Source organism: Hyperolius riggenbachi, chromosome 9 (genome assembly GCF_040937935.1).
Source record: "Hyperolius riggenbachi isolate aHypRig1 chromosome 9, aHypRig1.pri, whole genome shotgun sequence".
Taxonomy (NCBI): domain Eukaryota; kingdom Metazoa; phylum Chordata; class Amphibia; order Anura; family Hyperoliidae; genus Hyperolius; species Hyperolius riggenbachi.
This window is the reverse complement of record NC_090654.1, coordinates 209,847,438-209,867,945: the sequence shown is the minus strand read 5'-3', so window position 1 is coordinate 209,867,945 and position 20,508 is coordinate 209,847,438. Positions and strand designations below refer to the sequence as shown.

The 20,508-nt window shown below is 42.1% G+C and overlaps 1 protein-coding gene across 12 annotated transcripts in view; it reads right to left on the bottom strand.

Moving 5' to 3' along the window:
* The window catches only part of RYR3 (ryanodine receptor 3), a 1,134,733-nt gene that overhangs the window by 611,250 nt on the left and 502,975 nt on the right, over positions 1 to 20,508 (bottom strand). For all 12 annotated transcript variants that reach the window (XM_068253938.1, XM_068253930.1, XM_068253931.1 and 9 more), the window contains 5 exons: positions 18,722 to 18,857; positions 17,900 to 17,995; positions 16,442 to 16,560; positions 14,456 to 14,589; positions 6,542 to 6,783 (listed from right to left, as the gene is read on the bottom strand). In XM_068253938.1, coding sequence (XP_068110039.1) covers positions 6,542 to 6,783; positions 14,456 to 14,589; positions 16,442 to 16,560; positions 17,900 to 17,995; positions 18,722 to 18,857 — 727 coding nt within the window. The remainder of the gene's footprint in view (positions 1 to 6,541; positions 6,784 to 14,455; positions 14,590 to 16,441; positions 16,561 to 17,899; positions 17,996 to 18,721; positions 18,858 to 20,508) is intronic.

Sequence of the window (20,508 nt, the reverse complement as noted above, 5' to 3'; positions counted from 1 at the left end):
CTTGCTGTAGCCCCCACCCACTCTTTTGAATGTCTAGCAGCCCAGCTCTCAGCTGGAAAAAAATAAACATACTGCTTGTCTACCGACCCCCTGACGCTGGCTCAGCTTTTCTCAAGGAAATAGCAGAACTTGTATCTTGCATAACACTGAAACACCCTAGGTGGATAATTCTTGGAGACTTTAACGCACGGGTCGATACACACTCTTCCCAATTTGGAACTAAGCTACTTCTCTCCATGAATGAACTGGGCTTCTCTCAAGCCGTCAACCTCCCTACCCACAAAAAAGGACACACTTTGGACCTCATTTTCCATTCAGAACTCCTAATATCCAATGTGGAAATTGATCCAGTAGTTTGGTCAGACCACCACACTGTCCACTTCTCCTTTACAGCACCGGCTACAAAACACCAAGTGAAAGAACTAATAAAATATCGTTCCTTGAAAGGTTTGACACCCCAACACCTTCAGAACAGCCTCAATCTAGGTGGACTGACAGATCACAACTTAGGCCTTGAATCCATGGTCCTTAAATATAACCACGATGTCTCAGCCGCTTTTGACGCCATAGCTCCCTTAAAGATTAAACGTTCCGCACCATTACATCACGCTCGCTGGTTTGACAACTCTATAAAGGAACTAAAGAAACAGGGACGCAGACTGGAACGAAGGTGGCGCAAACATCAGTCTCCTGATGACAAACTTTCCCTAATTGCTCACCTGGAAAAATATCAAACGATGATTAACAAAAAGAAGTCCTTATTCCTGTCTCACGAAATTGCAAATGCAGCCAACAGACCTGCCCAACTCTTCCGCACGGTTGACAGTCTCTGCAATCCATCTTGCAGGAAATCCAGCATCAGACCTTCACAGGAACTGTGCGAGAAATTTGCCCACTTCTTCTCAGACAAAGTCTCCTCCATACGATCTGCCATTCAATTCACAGCCCCAGAAACCCATGCAGAGCCATATAACAGGTGCAAAAATAGCCTACCACCATGGTCTGATTTTAAGGTAATCACTGAAAAAGACATCTTGGATATCCTCTCAAACCTTCGCCAGACTACCTGCGATCTGGACCCTGGCCCCACTAAGTTCATGTTGAAATGCCCTGAACTATTTACACCGGCATTCCACAAAATAGTCAACGGCTCCTTACAGGAAGGGTGGTTTCCCTCTACTCTGAAAGAAGCAATCGTCAGGCCTCTACTCAAGAAACCATCCTTAGACCCAGATGCTCTAAACAGCTACAGACCTGTCTCAAACCTCCCCTTTCTGGGAAAAGTTATTGAAAAGGCTGTCTACCTCCAACTTGAAGCCAGGCTCTCCAGAAACAACATCCTTGACCCTCTTCAATCTGGTTTCAGGAAATATCACAGCTGTGAAACAGCCCTCACCCAGATTTGCAATGATCTGCTCATTGCAAGAGACAAGGGTCAATGTTCCATCCTGATTTTGCTCGACCTCTCAGCGGCTTTTGACACAGTCGATCATCAAAATCTTACTCAACAGGCTACAAGAGTACTGTGGCATAGATGGCATTGTTCTCCGGTGGTTCAACTCCTTCCTGGCTGGCAGAACACAAAGGGTAGCCTTAGGGCCCTTCCTCTCCAACCCTGTACCACTAAAATACGGTGTACCTCAGGGCGCAATATTATCCCCTTTACTGTTCACCATATACATGCTGCCACTTGGAGAAATCATACAAAAACATGGCCTGACATATCATTGCTATGCTGATGACACCCAGCTATATTTGTCATTCAAACCTGATGTCACAGACCCTACTCCACAAATAAACGCATGCTTAGCTGAGCTTCAGGAGTGGATGAATAATAATTGGCTAAAACTTAATGCTGACAAAACTGAGGTTCTTGTTATCGAGGGCCAGGGCTCAACAGCAAAGCAGCTCCAGTCTCAACCAACACCGCTAAGGATAGGGAGCTCAGACCTGAACAACTCAGACTGTGTGCGCAGCCTGGGAGTACTGATTGATGGGAAATTAAGCTTCAGGAATCAAATCTCAGCTGTTGTGAAACATTCCTTCTTTCACCTAAGGAATATTGCAAGGATTAAACACCTAATTCCTTCAGAGGATCTTCCAACCCTAGTTCATGCCTTCGTCACATCAAGGTTAGACTACTGCAACGTCCTCTACACAGGCCTGCATAAGAAAGACTTACGCCGCCTGCAATTAGTACAGAATACCGCCGCAAGGCTGTTAACGAGCCAACCCCGCCATTGCCACATAACACCAACCCTGAGCTCACTCCACTGGCTACCGATAAAATGGAGAATTCTGTTTAAGATTGGCTTACTGACATTCAAATCCTTGCACAATCTGGGCCCTGGATACCTGAAGGACTTGTTGCAACTACATCACACCCCCCACAATCTTAGATCAAAAGGACGTAACACCTTGGTCACCCCCAGAGTCCACCTCAAAACCTTTGGAGACAGAGCCTTTTGTCATGCTGCCCCTACACTTTGGAACTCCCTGCCACACCCAATCAGGACAGCCCCATCCCTGGAAGCATTTAAGTCTAAACTGAAAACCTACCTTTTCAGTCTGGCATTCATGAACATCTGACTATCTCCTCTGTAACACAACCCAGCCTGAAACCCTGTATTAATCTGAGACACAGCTATGCGCTTTGAGTCCTATGGGAGAAAAGCGCTTTACAAATGTTATTGTATTGTATTGTATTGTATTTTGTCAGTTTTGCAGCTTGCTGCTGCTGAGGAATTTGCATACGTTTGTCATGCAAATTGCCTAGCCACATCCTTTGTAGGCTTGCTCTATAAATACCTTGTGATTCCACAGTATTTCGCTGGTCATAAGGGTTTGTCCTGTGAAACACTCCTGGAGTGTCAGCCATGCTTATTGTTTAAAGATTAGCTTAGAGTAATTCTTGGGACTGCACTAGGCATCCTTGCTAGAGCAGTCAGGATTGTATTATTTGTATTGCCTGTTCTGTCTGTCTGTGGGGTGCTAACCAGAGCAGCGGTTGTTACTGGTAGGCCCTTCTGTTCATCTGTTTCTCTTGCTGTCCTAGATTGGCGGCTAGATTGGTGGACATACATACATTCCTCATCTGTGCTTATTCGGTCTCGTGTCGCTGTTAGCAATCGCCATCTCTTGCGATTGCCTTCTCACCTGATCTTCATGGTTGTGTGTTCATTGTCGCAGGGTGGCGACTAGATTGGTGGACACACATACCCTCTGTCGCTTTGATCTCTCTCTTTCAGGGCTATCTTGCCCTGCGTTTCTTCCCTTCGTACAATTCCTGTCTGGCGTCTGTGGCAAGGCAGAGGATCTGTCCCTCTGCACTCCACAGCTCCATCTGCCGACAGGAATTTCCCTCTACAGGTGTGTTGCACCTTTTGCTGGGTTCCCTCAAATTATACGCTTGTGGAGAATTTCCGCAGTGTCAGCGCACGTCCTGTGCGCTGATCACGGAGAGAATTCCACAATCGTTACAAAGAGCTTCTAAGTATTACTGCTTTGTCAATAAAGTTTTGAATAGTAAAGAAAAAAAAATCCTCTGCGTCCCTGACTAAATAATATGTACATCTACAACTGCTGACTTACAGCACAACCAACAGCCAGTTGAACTTTAAAGAGCTATATAGGACAGGACAAATAACATTTATATTGTGCTTTTCTCCTGGCGGACTCAAAGCGCCAGAGCTGCAGCCACTAGGGCGCGCTCTATAGGCAGTAGCAGTGTTAGGGAGACTGGCCAAAGGTCTCCTACTGAATAGGTGCTGGCTTACTGAACAGGCAGAGCCGGGATTCGAACCCAGGTCTCCTATGTCAGAGGCAGAGCCCTTAACCATTACACTATCTAGGGTCCTTGCACATAGCTGTTTTTGAACCTTTTGGTCTGAAAAGTATGGATTGATGTAGCTCTATGTTTGGACATGGAAGATAGAGGGTTATAGAGCAAGGCCACCTAACCATGTACCACCAACAGTATATTTTTGCATGAAGCTGCACATATTCACATGTGAGGTAATTAGCCCGTTAGCAGAGCTGATTAACTAACTCTGTGGATATCCACTAAGCATGCATTGTTGGTAGTACTTGAGGACAGGGTTTTGAAGCTGTGCTATAAAGTATTTTATAGTTATGAAGAACAAAACTGACTAGGATTTTGTAATGGAACTAAAGCTCCCCAACTGAAAAAAATATTTGAAGCATAATTTTGCCTTTCTGAAACAAAGCTTTTGCAAAAGTTCAGCCTCACATGAGCAAGAAGCTATTCCATAATGTACCGTACTTCAACAAGACAAAATGAGTAAGAAAAATAGTCAGAGTACAAGAGTGTAACTGTACAGAAAGGTACTTGTTTTATATGCATGCAAATAGACACATCACAATGTGCCGAAGGTAAGTGAACAAAGTTGTCATCACTACTGTTAAATAACAGGCCCTGCTGTCAAAGTGAATATGCAATTTTATTTAAAGAGTAACTGTCAGGCATAAAATTCCTAATCAATTTCATATTACTGACTGTTAAGTAAAAAAGATGCTAGAAAGGCAATTCAGAAGTTTAAAATCAATTTCACTTTTTTCTTATAGATTATTAGTCCCCAGGCTCTTTTCTCATACGCCGGCCGCAAAAGAGAAGTTGTAATAAATGTTAGTTAAGCCTGATTGGCTGAAGCCTCTGTCCCTCACCTCTGTTCTTCTCTGATTGGCCGCCTATTTTTTTTTGTCACTTGCAGCTGCTAGGGCGCAGAGAGGGGGGCCAGAAGCTGTCCTCCATTACTGTCCTCAGCCCCCCTGCTGTTGTGTGCCTCTCTGCCGCATCCCCCCCTCTCATCTCCTCTTCTTCTGCACTATTACTCAGCGAAGCGGGGAGGAATAAAAGTAGTGCGCATAGACTCGCTTCCATATGGTTCCACGCGCTGGAGTTCCTGACTATACACTCTGCACTACCGCCGGCGGTACTGCAGAGTGTATAGACGGAAACTCCAGCGCGTGGAACCATATGGAGGCGAGTCTGTGAGAACTGATTTTATTCCTCCCAGCTTCGCTGAGTAATAGTGCGGGAGGAGAGGATATGCGAGGTAGGATGCAGGGCGAGGGGGGGGGGGGAATGCTTAATCCTGTGGGACTCAAGATGGCCCCTGCCATGGACAGAATTCTGTCCATTTCACACTATAAATTACACTGAAATCAAAAAGTGTACAGGGCAATACATCTGTAATGCAAGTAGAGCAAGTAAGTATTTACTTAAATATGTTTTTTTTTCCCCCTGGCATAGTATGGCTAAGGGCTGGAACCCACAAGAGTGTTTTTTTGAGCATTTTGGCAGCGCTGCGATACGCTAGCGTTTTGCCAAAACGCTCAGCTGATGTTAATGGATGGGGCAACTTCCACAGGAGCGTTTGCGTTTCCCAGAAACGCAAACGCAGGACCTGCAGCATTTTGGGAGCGTTAGCGCTTCAATGTAAAGTATTGAAACGCTAGCAGAAACGCTCAGCAAAACCTAAACTGAGCGGTTTTGCTAGCGTTTTGCGGTTCAGTACACTGTAACAAAATTAAAAATAATTCACAGGACCAATCAGGATAAAAACGCGAAATGCAAAACGCTACACAACCGCTGAGCAAAAAAATACACTGTTGCAAAACGCGACCAAAAAAGCGCATGAATCCGCTTGCAAACCGCTCAGACAAAACGCTAGCGGTTGCGTTTTGCGTTTGCGGATTTCAGTGGGTTCCAGGCCTTATAGTTGTTCTTTAACATCTCCGTTTTTAAATGTAAACTGGTAAAAAGGTCACCTCAGAACCCTTACCAGTTGACTACCTGCTTACAGACTTTGCTGCAGTTCATCCTCAGGGAAACCTCAGAACATTTATTTAATAATGACAGTGGGAAACTGCCCATCCATTTGTTACTAATCTATTTGTCAAGTGATTTTTACCTGACCGTGATGCTTGTGTTTATGACGTGCTTGAATTCTAAGGTCATCAATTTACTTTATGTCAATATCATACCATGTACGTAAATCAGTAAAAGGAGAGCAAAAGATGCCCCACCCTTGCCATTCAAAATGCTCAGTGCTACATGGAGATTTGCCAGGTGACAAAAGGTGGTGCTGGAGGAAAGTGTGTGAGAAAAGCAGATAATTACCTGACAAATCACTGCCTAAAATGCAAACGGTTGTTGAAACTTCCCTTTTGTAAAGAAAGCAAAACACGTAAAAGTGCTCAAAAGCTATTTTGTAATTTAATGTTATATAGAATATATAATTCTATTTAAATTTGCAGCCAGCTATTACATTCCTAATCATCCAGAAAGTTCAAATATTACATAGTAACAGTAGACTGCCCATGAAACGCCATGTTCCTCCATTATTAGCTGCGTGAAGCAAGAGGAAAAATGTAACCATTCCTATAAATGATACTTGAGTTTGATCAGATGAGCCAGTTTACCTTATTTTTACACTATGTTTTCAACTTGCCTTGTGCTTTGTAAATACTTGGTGATTTATCAATACTGTATATTAATAATAGTCCTGAAAGCACTCACCAGACCACAAGTGGAGGCCATCAAAACCATAGGAGAAGAGATCATCACCTACGCCATTGCCTCCCCATCCTTCACCTCCTCCTGGATACGGAGCATAACCTGAGGTTGAAGCCCAGCCAACACGCAGATGAGTTGGCTCCGGGGTCAAAAATGGATCCACCTGATCGATGATCATCTCAAAGTACCACTTTTTGTACTGTGCTGAGCCCTCTGCCACACCCAGAAAGATGTTTGGTCTCATGCTGAAAAATGTACAAACAGGAGGATGGTTATATTAAATAACATGCCAGTTATAACAATTAAAAATGTAATTCATGCAAATGCAGACTAATTAGGCTGCTTTAGACTGCTATAGCAGTGGGGTATTGTACAATCAGATTATTAACCATAAGTAGCAGGAAGTTTAAAACCAGGATGATACCATTTATTGGCCAATTTAAAAGAAAAAAAAATGCAAGCTTTCAGCTAATAGGCCTTCTTCAGAATCTATTCCTGTAGACCTACAGGAATACTGATTCACAGGAATGCAGATGCTACAGTAATAGAGTGTGAAGGTGGCTTACCAGCCGATAGCTCACTCTTTCTTTTCAGTTAGCCAAATGGAATCATCTTGATTTAAAACTTCCTGCTTAGACTGCAATGCCACAGAATCTATAAGATTATCCTATGCTCCTTCCCTCTAAGATTTTTGTTTAAATCTTCCAACGAAAAAGGAAAATATATTAACAGTAAAAACACTCACACACTTATGAACAAATCAAACTAATTCTTACATAGAGACCCTGAGCAAGATTTAACCACACACATATCAAGTGCTAAACAGGAACACATGGAATTTGCTTGGTTGTACAAAAACGTTATATCTGGTTGGAATAACTAATTTCAGGTCTCAAAATTTGCTGAAAACACTTTCACCTGCTTTCCCAAAGAATTATTTTTTGAGGTATTTTAGATGGTCAAATAAACTGACCACTAACTACTGCATCAAATTAAGCATGTAAAATGGCTAAGGTTATGCTGAAAGCTGATATGTAAACACCTGGGCAGGCCCATATGAAATAAACTTTTCCTCCTGAGTTTTCTCCTAGGAGATCACTTTTTCAATTTATTTTTAAAATAACTTTCAGCTCTCTGCTATTGAAAAAGTACTTACTAGTATTTTCTCGCTGGATGACAGTTTAAAGTGCATTTTATTGACAAGGTATGAAAATGTCACCTAGGAGAAGTGCATATGGGCCCTGGTGACTGAAATCCACAAAGAACAGGAAGCCACTTCTCTGGATGCAGACTTGGCATGAACTCATTTATTGCAACACTTTGCAAGTACCTCACAACCAAAAAAAAAACCCTCCTGTTCTATGTGGACCTGACGTATTTAGGTTTGATAAATCTCCCACTTATGGCATTCTCCTGGATCACAAAAATCAGAGCTATTTGTTGGTGCTTTAAAATTTCATTGTTTGGTACTCCGGATGACGTGAGGGATTTTTTTTTATGAATCGGGCCCATTATGTATTTTAGCCAACGGAATTAATTATTTAGCAGACATCATCATCACATTGTATTGGTATTATGCCAGCAGGTTATCTGAGTACAATACTATCAAGTGTCTCAGATTCAATGAAGGATTATATTACTATTCTTGCTTGCATTTGCTAATCATATATGGCAGTTAAAACAAAGAACTGCTGATCTGTGTATTTCTTCTAAATAATCTTTAAACTTATTGCATTTACAGTGGAGACATTGCCATTCTGATCACTTGATTCTATAATGCTGACTAGTCACATCTGCCTACTGTAAATGCGATGGCAAATCGCATCTCTTTGTTTCTGGATTCTGTGAGGATCAGCTGGCGAGAACCATGCTAATAGCATACCGTAATCAAGCGATGAGCATTTCTGCACTTGGGAGTGCATCTTTAAAATTAAAGCACACCTGAAGTGAGAGGGACATGAAGGCTGACATATTTATTTTCTTTTAAGCAATACCAGTTTGGCATTCTTGCTGGTCTCTTTGGCTGCAGCAATATCTGGATCACACACCTGAAACAAGCACGCAGTTAATAGTCAGAATTCAGTCAGAAACACCTGGTCTGCATGCTTCTTCAGGGTCTATAGCTAAAGGTACTAAAGACACAGATTCAGCAGGACTGCCAGTAAACTGGTAATGTTTAAAAGGAAATAAATATCTTATATATTCACGTATAAGCCTAATTTTTCAGCGCAAAAAATGTGCTGAAAAGTTAACCCCTCAGCTTATATGCTAGTCAGTGAAGCAGAACAGATGGTGGAGCAGGTTTTTTTTACTGGCAGAGGATCGTGTATTTACTGTAAAGATTGTGCACTTGTGATCCTGCTTTTGTGTCCGTGCCCCCATCCACTGCAACATGGTGTGCAGAGTGTGCTGCTCAAGACTACCTGTGTCCCCTGACTTGTGGAGCAGAACATGCAAGGAGCATTGTCAGCTGTTCAATGATCAGGGATTATTCCTGTGTGGCAATTGCTGTGTCTCATATCTATGACGCCATGAGACACCACTGTATCATCATTGGGGCACATCTGGCTATGGGGAGGGCGCCTGACTTGTACTGAGGGCACATCTGGCTACTGTGGAGAGGGCTATACTGGGGAGGGGGCTTGTACATGAGTAAATCACTTTTTTTTCCTGTTTTCTGAGGGAAAAGTGGGTACCTCAGCTTATACACAGGTCGGTTTATAGGTGAGTATATACGCTATGTCAGCATTCATTTACCCCTCAGTTCAGGTGTGCTTAAAAATGTATTTAGGGAATACAAATTATGTCTTAATATAATCGAATCCCATAGGCTGTAAGCTTGAAAGGTCTCTCTCTCTCTGTTTTTGTATCTATGCATATGCTCAAATGTGCATATTTGTTTAATCTTCATTATATGTCCAACTGTATGTGAAATGTATGTTCTATTGTGCATGGCCATATAAAAAGGCTGGTGGAACATTAAACAATATTACTCCTAATTATCTATTATTCGAAAATTACGAAGGCAACATTTGTTTTAGCTTGCTTTATAAAAGAGGTGAAATTATATGGTAGTATTTTTTAAAGGTAAAACGTGGGCACAACCTCACAATCATTTGGAAAACTGTATTTCTGTAATACTGCTGTCCTTCCAACAGCAGCTTGGCTTCATTTAGTGAAAGTGTAACAGCCTTTTCATGCCAGGGAGACACCAGTACTCTGTAGTTTTGTAAGCAAAGAGAGTGGTGTCAACTTTCCTTCCTGCTGTAAGGCCACACAGAGATTGTATTGCTTGAATAATCAGGCTGAAGAGGAGTTGAATAATTTCCTCATTAAAGAGATGGGCTTTTTGCAATGCTAATTCAACCATGTTGGCTGGCCTCTGCGCTGGTTTGTGTAGGTGACCCTTGCAAGAGCTTACTCTTTGGTCTCAAGAAACAGCAGACAAGGACCATTTTTATCAAATTTGTTTAAATTGATTTTTATATTAAGATATTAGTCATTGTTAAAGTGAACCTTAAGTGTCAAAAATAAATTGAGTTTTACTCACCTGGGGCTTACCTCAGCCCCCTGCAGCTGATCGGTGCCCACGACGAGTCGCTCTGGTGCTCCGGGTCCCGCTGGCGGCCACTTCCGGTTTCGCCGTCAGGACCCGTCAGGCTGGGGAACGCGGCTGATACTACGCGTTCTCAGCCAAAATAGCACCCCTATGCGGCCGCATAGGGGTGCTATTTTGGCTGGGAACGCGTAGTATCAGCCGCGTTCCCCAGCCTGACGGGTCCTGACGGCGAAACCGGAAGTGGCCGCCAGCGGGACCCGGAGCACCAGAGCGACTCGTCGTGGGCACCGATCAGCTGTAGGGGGCTGAGGTAAGCCCCAGGTGAGTAAAACTCAATTTATTTTTGACACTTAAGGTTCACTTTAATGCTTAGTTATTACTTGGGATATGTAACTGTTTGAATAAGATTGTGGATTTGCTGACCAAAGTTTTCCTTTAAGAGACTCAGAGATGGAGTAAATGAAAGATTTTTTACTTACCTGGGGCGTCCTCCAGCCCCATGAGCATGGATGCATCATTCCCCGTCATCCCGCAGTCCTCTGTTCATCAGCAATCATCCCTTGTAACTGGCTCAGTCGGGTCCAGTCTGGGTCTTCTGCGCATGCACAGACATCCTGCACATGCGCAGTAGACCCGGACTGATGCAACTAAGCCAGTTACCGGGAATGATTGCTGCTAAACGGAGGACTGCGGGAGGACTGCACAATTCCGTGCTTATGGCGCACTACCCATACTCGCAACCTCCAGAGGGAAACACGCGCCACTGAACGAAAATGGCGGAAAACTCGACTAAACCAGGATTTCCTACAGTACAAAACTAACCTGCAGCAGTTCCACACTGCCCTTGCTCATGCGAAGCAGGAATACTTTACCAAGCTCATCGGAGCACAAGCTTCCAATCCCCGGCGTCTTTTTAGCACCTTCAACTCCCTGCTTAAACCCACTCCCCCACCTTCTGTTTCCTCGCTCTCTGCCACAGATTTAGCCACCCACTTCACCAACAAAATAGTCTCCATCCGTCAGGAAATATCCAATCTTCAATCTTCACCTCCCACCTGCTCACAACCTACTCCTTCTCCACCCTATCCTCCCCTCACCTCCTTCACTCCTACTACCACTGAGGAGGTCAACCACCTACTTCAGACTTCCCATACCACTACCTCCCCCCTTGACCCTATCCCTTCTGATCTACTTCAGCCTCACTTCACGGATCTGGCCCCAGTCCTCACTACCATGTTTAACCTCTCCCTATCCACAGGCACCTTCCCCTCAGACTTCAAGCAGGCCACTGTACTGCCTCTGCTCAAGAAACCCTCCCTCGACCCCTCGCTACCCTCCAACTACCGCCCGATCTCCCTCCTCCCCTTCGCCTCAAAACTCCTTGAGCGTCTGGTTCACAAACGCCTGACCCAGTACCTCAATGCCAACTCACTACTAGACCCACTGCAATCTGGATTTCGGCCTGCCCACTCAACCGAAACGGCTCTCACCAAAGTGGTCAATGACCTTGCCTTAGCTAAAGCTGAAGGTAAATACACCATTCTCCTCCTCCTTGACCTTTCAGCAGCTTTTGATACAGTAGATCATCCCCTACTCCTCCAGTCCCTCCAATCCATGGGCATTCACGATCTCGCCCTGACCTGGCTTTCATCCTACCTCTCCAACCGCTCCTTCACGACCTCCTTCAATGAGGCCTCGTCCACCCCCAACCACCTCTCAGTGGGAGTCCCCCAAGGCTCGGTCCTTGGCCCCCTACTGTTCTCCCTATACACATCCTCCATTGGCAAGGTTATCTCCTCCATGGGTTTTAACTATCATCTGTATGCAGATGACACTCAAATCTATCTCCACACCCCTGACATATCCACCACTACCATGGACAAGGTCTCCTCCTGCCTATCTGCCATCTCCTCCTGGATGTCCGCTAGGTTCCTAAAACTAAATCTAGACAAAACGGAATTTATGATCTTCCCACCCCGGTCATCCCTGGACCTCCCAGATGTGCAGGTCACTGTTAACCACACTACTATTCACCCTACCTCTCAAGCCCGCTGTCTGGGTGTCACCCTGGACTCCGCACTCTCCTTCACTCCCCACATCCAAAACCTCACAAAGTCCTGCAACTTCCACCTTCGTAACATCTGTAAGATTCGCCCTTTCCTGACCCCTGCCACCACCAAACTCCTCATCCATGCCCTCATAATTTCCCGCCTCGACTACTGCAATGCCCTTCTGTCTGGACTCCCTAAGACCCGAATAGCCCCACTGCAGTCCATCATGAATGCGGCTGCCAGAATTATCCACTCCTCCCATCGCTCCACCAGGGCGGCTCCCCTCCGTGAATCCCTCCACTGGCTTCCTATCCAGTCCAGAATCAGATTCAAGATATTGTGTCTGACCTACAAATCCATCCACAAAACCTGTCCAACCTACATTTCTGATCTTACTCAGAGATACACACCAAGCCGCTCACTCCGCTCCTCCAATGAACTTCGCCTGACCGTCCCCCGCATCACCCAGTCCCATGCACGCCTCCAAGACTTCTCAAGAGCCGCTCCGACACTATGGAACTCCCTACCTCCACCCATTAGGGCAGCCCCCTCCTTCAACACCTTCAAGAAGGCCCTCAAAACTCACCTTTTCACTCTTGCCTACCACCCCTCACAATTGCTCTAAACCCACAGCCGAACTCTGGTCCCCTACCTCTCGTGTCCCTACCTCTCCCTCTAGATTGTAAGCCTTTGGGCAGGGTCCTCACTCCTTTTGTGTCCTACCTGATCATGCACCTCCATTACTGTGAACCCATGCTATGCATTTGAGTGAACCTAACTTGCCTAACTCCATGCTCCCATCCAGTGACTGACAAAGCATTACCTTGTACTCATACTGTGCTGTGTGATCTGGTTTTCTTGTATTCCTGTATTGTCATATTGCTGTTTGTCACCCCTAAATATTGTCTGTAACCTAAATTAATGTCCAGCGCTGCGTAATATGTTGGCGCTTTATAAATACAACAAATAAATAAATAAATAAATTATGGGGCTGAAGGAAGCCCGGGAAAAAAATCTTTCACTTACTCCATCTCTGAGTCTATTTAAAGGAGACCTGAAATGATTTAAAAAAAAAGTTTCACTTACCTGGGGCTTCTGCTAGCCCCCTGTGCCCACGCCGTCCAGAAACGTTCCTCTGGTCCCCTGTCATTTCGTTACCATTAACTTACAAGTCGACGGCCACTGTGCCTGCATTGCCCTGGCTGTGCACGGCCTTGTTTGCACTCCCGGCACTGGGAGTGTATTTTTTTTTTTTTTTTAATCATTCCAAGTTTCCTTTAACCACTTCACCTCCAAGGGTCTTTCCCCTTAAAAAAACAGAGCAATTTTCACTTGTCAGCGCTCCTTCCATTCTTTTGCCCATAACATTATTACTACTTATCACAACGAAACAATTTATATCTTCTTTTTTTTCCGCCACCAATTAGGCTTTCTTTGGGGGGTACTTTTTGCTAAGAATTATTTTATTCTCAATGCATTTTAACAGGAAAAAGAAGAAAAAAAATTGAAAAAAAATCATTATTTCTTAGTTTTCGGTCAGTATCCTCATTATTGTATTTGCCCATTTGTCCCGGTTATTGCAATGTTTAAAATTTTTCCCTAGTACAATGTATGGCGCCAATATTTTATTTGGAAACAAAGGTGCATTTTTTCAGTTTTGCGTCCATCACTAATTACAAATCCATATTTTAAAAAAGAACAGTAATATACACTCTTGACATACATATTAAAAAATATCAGTCCCTAAGGTCCCTATTTATGTATTTTTAAGTGTATATTTATTTATTTTTTTACAAAAAAATGTTTTGAGTAACTATTGAGGAGTGTGGGAGATAAGGGGTTAATTCTAAATGTAAAAAAGTCTGTTCAAAAATGTGTGTACATGTAATTTTACTATTTGGCCACAAAATGCCCTCGCACATAACTTTCCTATGCGTAGTATTATTACGCATACAGGAAGCTATGCGTGGATGTGTAAGTATCTTTTTTTGTGAACGGCGGCTCCGTCTCATAGACAGCGGCGGTCATTCACACGGGGACTTAGATTAATGAATGGGAACTGTGTTCTCATCCACTGATCTCCCAGCTAACGATCGATGGCGGTAACAAGCGCAGGAATGCGTGGGGGGAGCAGGATCGCACAGCAGCAAAGGACGTAGTAGCTACGCCCCTGCAAGAAGATTTGGGATTTTGCAGGGACGAAGTTACCCGTCCCGGGGGAGGGGAAGTGGTTAAACCAATACTGTCTGCAGAATCAAGAGGATACATCAGAAGTGATGCAACGATAATAAAAAAAAATATTTCTACCTGGTGACATCATTAACCAAGCGTGTTTGCAACAACAAGTCTCTCCTGGGCAGCAGATTGTCACAAATGAGGTTCTGATTAGTACGTACTGCAACCCCATTGCAAACACAGAGAGAGCAAAGGACATCCAGGACCTAAAAACAAAAACAAAGATTTATAAACAGCATGCATGCATAGCACCATACACAATCATATTTCTATTTGCAAAGTCAAATGACAGCAATCTTCACCTGTCCTTTTATTTTAAGAAACATTTATGCCTTCAGACTTATTCAGAGCATTAGATGGCAATAACTGAAGCTGATTGCAAGTGCAATTGTGCTGCGTTGCGAAAAAGCAAGCTGCAATTTCTACTTGCTACTTTTGCGCCATAGCAGTCGGGAACAGAGCATGATCACACAGAGAATCGCGCGGGTCAGCAATTGTGAGTTGGGAAAAATATGAATCGCGGTAGAGAAAAATGAGTACCGTGATTTCCATGTTAACGCGGTGCTTATTGCAGTCAGCAAAGTAGCTGCAATCCACTTTTTGAAGTGGATCACAGCTAGTGGAAATGGTCCCCTACAGTTACATTACAGTCAGGTTATGCCGAATCAGAGGGCAGAAAGAATTAAAAAGACCCCACATAAAAAAGCTAAGTATAATTTTACCATCTTAAAACAGAAGACATTTTAAGTTATTTATTGTAACCCGAAAAAGCAGGTGCTCCCAAAAAGTATAATTTTTACTCAATTAGTAATCATTCCTTTCTGGCCCTGAAAAGTCAGACATACCACAAGAGTTGCTTTTGTATGGTATGCCTGTAGCCTATTACATTTATAGAGCTATATCTTCCTACTTGCAGACTGCTGTTTCAGGCTAGCTTGTCCTTCATGGTTCCACTAGTAAGACTTGGGTAATAGGAGATGACAGAGTACCTAGTGAACTCATGGCAAACCAGAACCACTAGGACTGTACAAGAGACCAAACAGAACCTACAAAGGCCAACATAGCCTGAAACTGTTGCCTGCAAGCTGTACTATATGGTTCTGTAAAATTATTGGGCTGTAGGTATATGAAAGTTGATGCACACAATACAATTTTGCCATCAGATCAACAGGTTTATTGATCCTTTCTGGCATGTTAGATCTGCTCCCGATTGAGAAAGGGAATCAATTTTCAGATCAGTAGTGCATAAAATCAATCCCTTTCTCAATCTGTTGCACATCAGACATACCAGAATTTATTGATCAACCCATCGATCTGACAGGAAAACTACACCGTCTTTGCCAGATTAACAGCACATGCATTCTTGTTTTAAGATAGAAAAATTATAGTTTGCATGTATTTTTTTTTTGTTTTGTTTTTTTTGCAAGGGGGGGGGGGGGGGTGTTTAGGCTTCTTTAACAGAGTACTGTTGCAAAAAAAAGTTACAAAAAAGGTGATGCAGCACAGTAATAAACTTGTCCCCATCTCCATTTTTGAACTATGTTGCTGGCATCAAATAATGAGCAAAAGCTCTTTAAAAAAACAATAATAATTCTCAGTTTCAACATTTGCGATTTTGCATTTGTATTTTCAATTAGATATAGAGTTTACATAATTTTCAGATTATCTTTAATTAAACATTAACTTCACAATTTATGAACAGTTATTTTAAAGCTTTATCCACACTAGAGACGCAACTCCAACAACCAGCCAAAGCAGACACTGCAAGATCCGCTCTGGTGGTCCATTCATGTACATGTACAATCCAGAATGAATGCGTATCATGTACAGACATCTACCCATTCACTCAAGCGGAAAATATCACGCAAATCCAGACTTTGCATTTATGTACCGTAACGGATTCAACATAAGCTTTGCTAAATTACAAGCGTGAACGGATCCTATATGAGCCATTGACGTGTCTTTTTGCCGATTCATAAAACTTTTTGGCTCTAGTGTGAACTGAGATTTAGAGGTAACAACTTTTTTTTTTAGGTCAAATAAAAAAATGTTCTATACCTTGTGGTTTCTTCCATGTTTGTCCAGAAGAGAAATTATAGAGCGAATGTGTCCTTTCTCTATTAGGTTAAGAGCTTCAGGGCTTTCTATCAAGATACAGTGCAGAACCTCCAATATTCCTGCAATAACATACAAAAGAAAGAGTGAGATGACATGAACTTTGTATAGTATTTTGTTCACATTTAATTTGGCACCAATTTGGCAAAATTCTCCGTCTGGAAGATCAATGGCATCTGGTTGCTTCCACCATCCACCCTCCTCAAAAAAAATTTGGACCAGCTTCTCAAAACACACATAACTGAAGAGGAGGCCCAGGTCCACAAATATTTAAGTGTGTGCGTGTGTGTGTGTGTGTGTGTGTGTGTGTGTGTGTGTGTGTGTGTGTGTGTGTGTGTGCGTGCGTGCGTGTGTGTGGCTTTCAAGTACAAAACGTAAACCCCACTGGTATGGTTTGGGAAAGAAGGGACACACACTTCTTGCCTTTTCCTTATTGGCCACCCAAGCTGCATGCCTGGATGGGGGTCTGGATGATACTATAGTTTGCAGCATGAACTAAAAACTGCTACAATTTGATCACCAGCCTTGCATTTAAAACATGTACCCTGCCAAAAATGCAAATTTGATTAATAGAAAATTCCCACCTTTTCTTATTTTCTTGGAACAGGTTTCCATAGGTACCTCCAACCTCCCCAGCAACATTAGTGACAATGCCTATTCATCTTGAATATTGTGAAAAATATACTCAAATCAAATTTGAGAAAATGCAATGACCTCTATTTATAAGCTGATTTTGGTATAATACTGTATTGCTAGTTAGAACGCTATTTTTATTTTATAATTTTAATTTTATTATTTTAGCTTTATTTTTTTCTGTTTGGACTTGATGGATTTTTTCAAACAAACTAACTATGTAACTATGTAAGTTGCCATATTGCTGGAGTGGATACACAGAAAAACAGTGTAACAGTGTATTAGTAATTATGTAATTATGTACCATTATAACCGCTTGACAATATTTTTGACTGTGAAATAGTGAGGAACAGAAATTGAGTTTATTTTTCTGAAAAAAAATGTTTTCTTTGCATCTTTAAAATCTATTTTCTCAAAAACTAGACGGTATTTTTGAAAAATTATTTTTCTGACTTATACCCACTATTCTTCTTAACATATGTAGCAATTTTGTTGACAATAGTATGTATGGAGGCTTTGCTATTCACCACAAAATTCCTGAAGAAATAACACAAACATTATGCGAAAATTCATGTGAAATTACGAATGATATTACAAAATCAATTGAATTAACAATGTGTAATTAAGTATAGGTGTTATTGCGAAAATTAACGTGAAATTTTGTGTATTTGTAATTAGCCGATTATGATTATCACTGCTGTGAAATGAGCAAGAACATTGGATTTCTTTCAATGTATTTTGTGGACTATAATAACAACATGGACATACCTGAAGAAGACTCCAGACGTTCTAGTTTGCTAATAAGCCAATCAAGATTATTGGAAAATTGTGCACAGTTGCTTCTATTCCCACGAATCAGGGCAGCTACAAAACAAACATATTAGAACAACAGGAAATGCATAAATGCTATATAGCAAGTTAAGAGAAGGGTCTTGGTATTCAAGACCAGGGATCCCTAAAATAACCTGGTATTTATTTACTGGTCTGGAAAACATAAATAATCCAGGAAACATGCATTTTATAAAAGTTTTACACATTACACAAATTTCCTCTTGCTCAGGAAGAGAAATGATTATTACTATAGTGTATTTATATAGAGCTTACATGTTTTGCAGCACTTGCAGAACCTGTAGTTATATCATTAGCTGTCCCCCATAAGAGCTCTAATCACAACCATAATCACACAGTGTTATGTTCCTATCATACACTAAGGCTAACTTTAGGGGGTAACCAATTAACTTACCTGTATGTTTGGGGCTGTAGGAGTAAAACAGAATGCCCAGAGGAATCCTAAACAAACTCAGGGAGAACATACAAACGCCATGCAAACAGCATTCCGGCCCAAATTTCAATTGGGGAACCTAATGTTGTAAAGCAAGTGTGCTGGCCACTATTCTACCATGCTGCTTAACAGAAATAGAGACAAATAACAGCTGATAAATGAACCCTTGATTGGTTCAGATTAATTCTTTCCCTGGTTTAGTGGAGATTTGCGCATTTGGAGTATTTTTTTACTTCTCAGAAAATGTTACCATTAGTCCTGGATGATAAGTCAGCCATGTTCTGTCATTAAAGGTCAGTGTTACTCACCTAGCAATTCATAAAGGAGGTTCATGATTTCTTTCCATGCTGGTCCAGCCTTTTCCCCAATAATTTCAGTGAAGTGTGCTGCACTACTGTAAACATTTAGGCGGTCAATGCAATTTAGCACTAGAGCCAGCATTCCCTACAGAGGAAGAAGAAACGTCAATTGCTAGAACAAACAAATGGATTAATCAAACAATAATTGCATTCAGTACTGCAGAAAAGATCAATAAGAAGGCATTTAGCTTTTTGCTAATTACCGAGACTGTAATCATACCACATTTAATCTTTTCCCATAAATGTGTCAGAAATGGCCATAATTCTCAGTCACACAGTACAGTAAAACATTTTATTGCATGACTTTTTTATATATAGAATATTACCAGTTAATACATAGAGTCATTATTTTCTTTGGTGCTGAATAGAGTGCATTTTAGGAACCTTCCACACTGAAAATTAGGATTGCGATAATCATGGTGGACTGCAATCGTGATTTTCAGTTTGTGCTGAGTGCACATTTCACTGCGATTTACGGGTGCTAATGGCATGCACGATTGGGTTTCCTGGCATGAAAAGAAAAAAAAACGCATGAACTTTTTTCAAATGTGAAATATTACAGAGCAATGCGTTTGCTATGCAATTTGCATATGCTTCCATTGACTTGACATGAACGCAAAATTTAAATGCACCACTGAAGAAGGAGCTCCGCAATTTCCATTAAATTCTCTTGTCCTTGCGTTTGGCAAAACAGGAGCTTCTTAAAGAGAATCTGTACTCTAAAATTATTACAATAAAAAGCATACCATTCTATTAATTATGTTCTCCTGGGCCCCTCTGTGTTGTTTCTGCCACTCCCTGCTGCAATCCTGACTTGTAATTGCCAGTTTTAGGCATTGTTCACAAACAGAAGACATGGTTTCTAACTAGAGTGTGATAGGCTGAGAGGAACTCAGTCTCTGACTCATACAGAGCTTGGAGAGGGTGTGTATAGCTTCTGCCAATGACAAGCAGCACAACACATTCCACCATTCCAGCCTCAGCCGACAGAAGAAAGAAGATTAGATCATATAACAGAGATAACACAGCCACTGTGCAACTAGAAAAGGCTGCAGTAACACAGACCACATTAGAACAGGTATAGGAGCTTATAGGATACAAGAAATAAGGCTGAACATTTTGTTACAGAGAGTCTTTTTAAACAGACCCTGTAACAACATTTTCAGCCTTATTTATTGTATCCTATAAGTTACTATACCTGCTCTAATGTAATGTGGTCTGTATTACTGCAGCTTTTTCTAGTTGCGCTGCCTCTGTAATATATCTAATACATCTTTTTCTTTGTCAAGCTTTGTTGACCCAGGGAGTAATGGGCTGCCTCTGTTGTAATAAATACAAGTTATGCAAGCCCCCTTGTGGCTCTATGTGCTTTGTTTACTCCTCACAGTGTGAGGCTGGGGGGGGGGGGGGAGCTGACTGTCACATGCTGAGAAACTGTGAGAATCCCAGACTGGAGTGCAGATAATTCACTATGTAGTAAAAACTTGTAGTATACTGTAACATAATATATATATATATACATATATACATACACACATCACTTCCTGCTTAGCGGACATGTTTTTTGTTTGTAAACACTGCCTAAAATTGGCAATTAAAACCTATGATCTTGGCGGGGAACGGCGGAACCGGCAAAGAGGGATCCAGGAGATCACAGTGACTCGATTGGTATGTTTTTAATTGTACAAATCAGACAGTACAGATTCTCTTTCAATCAGATCAAAGCGCATGCAGTG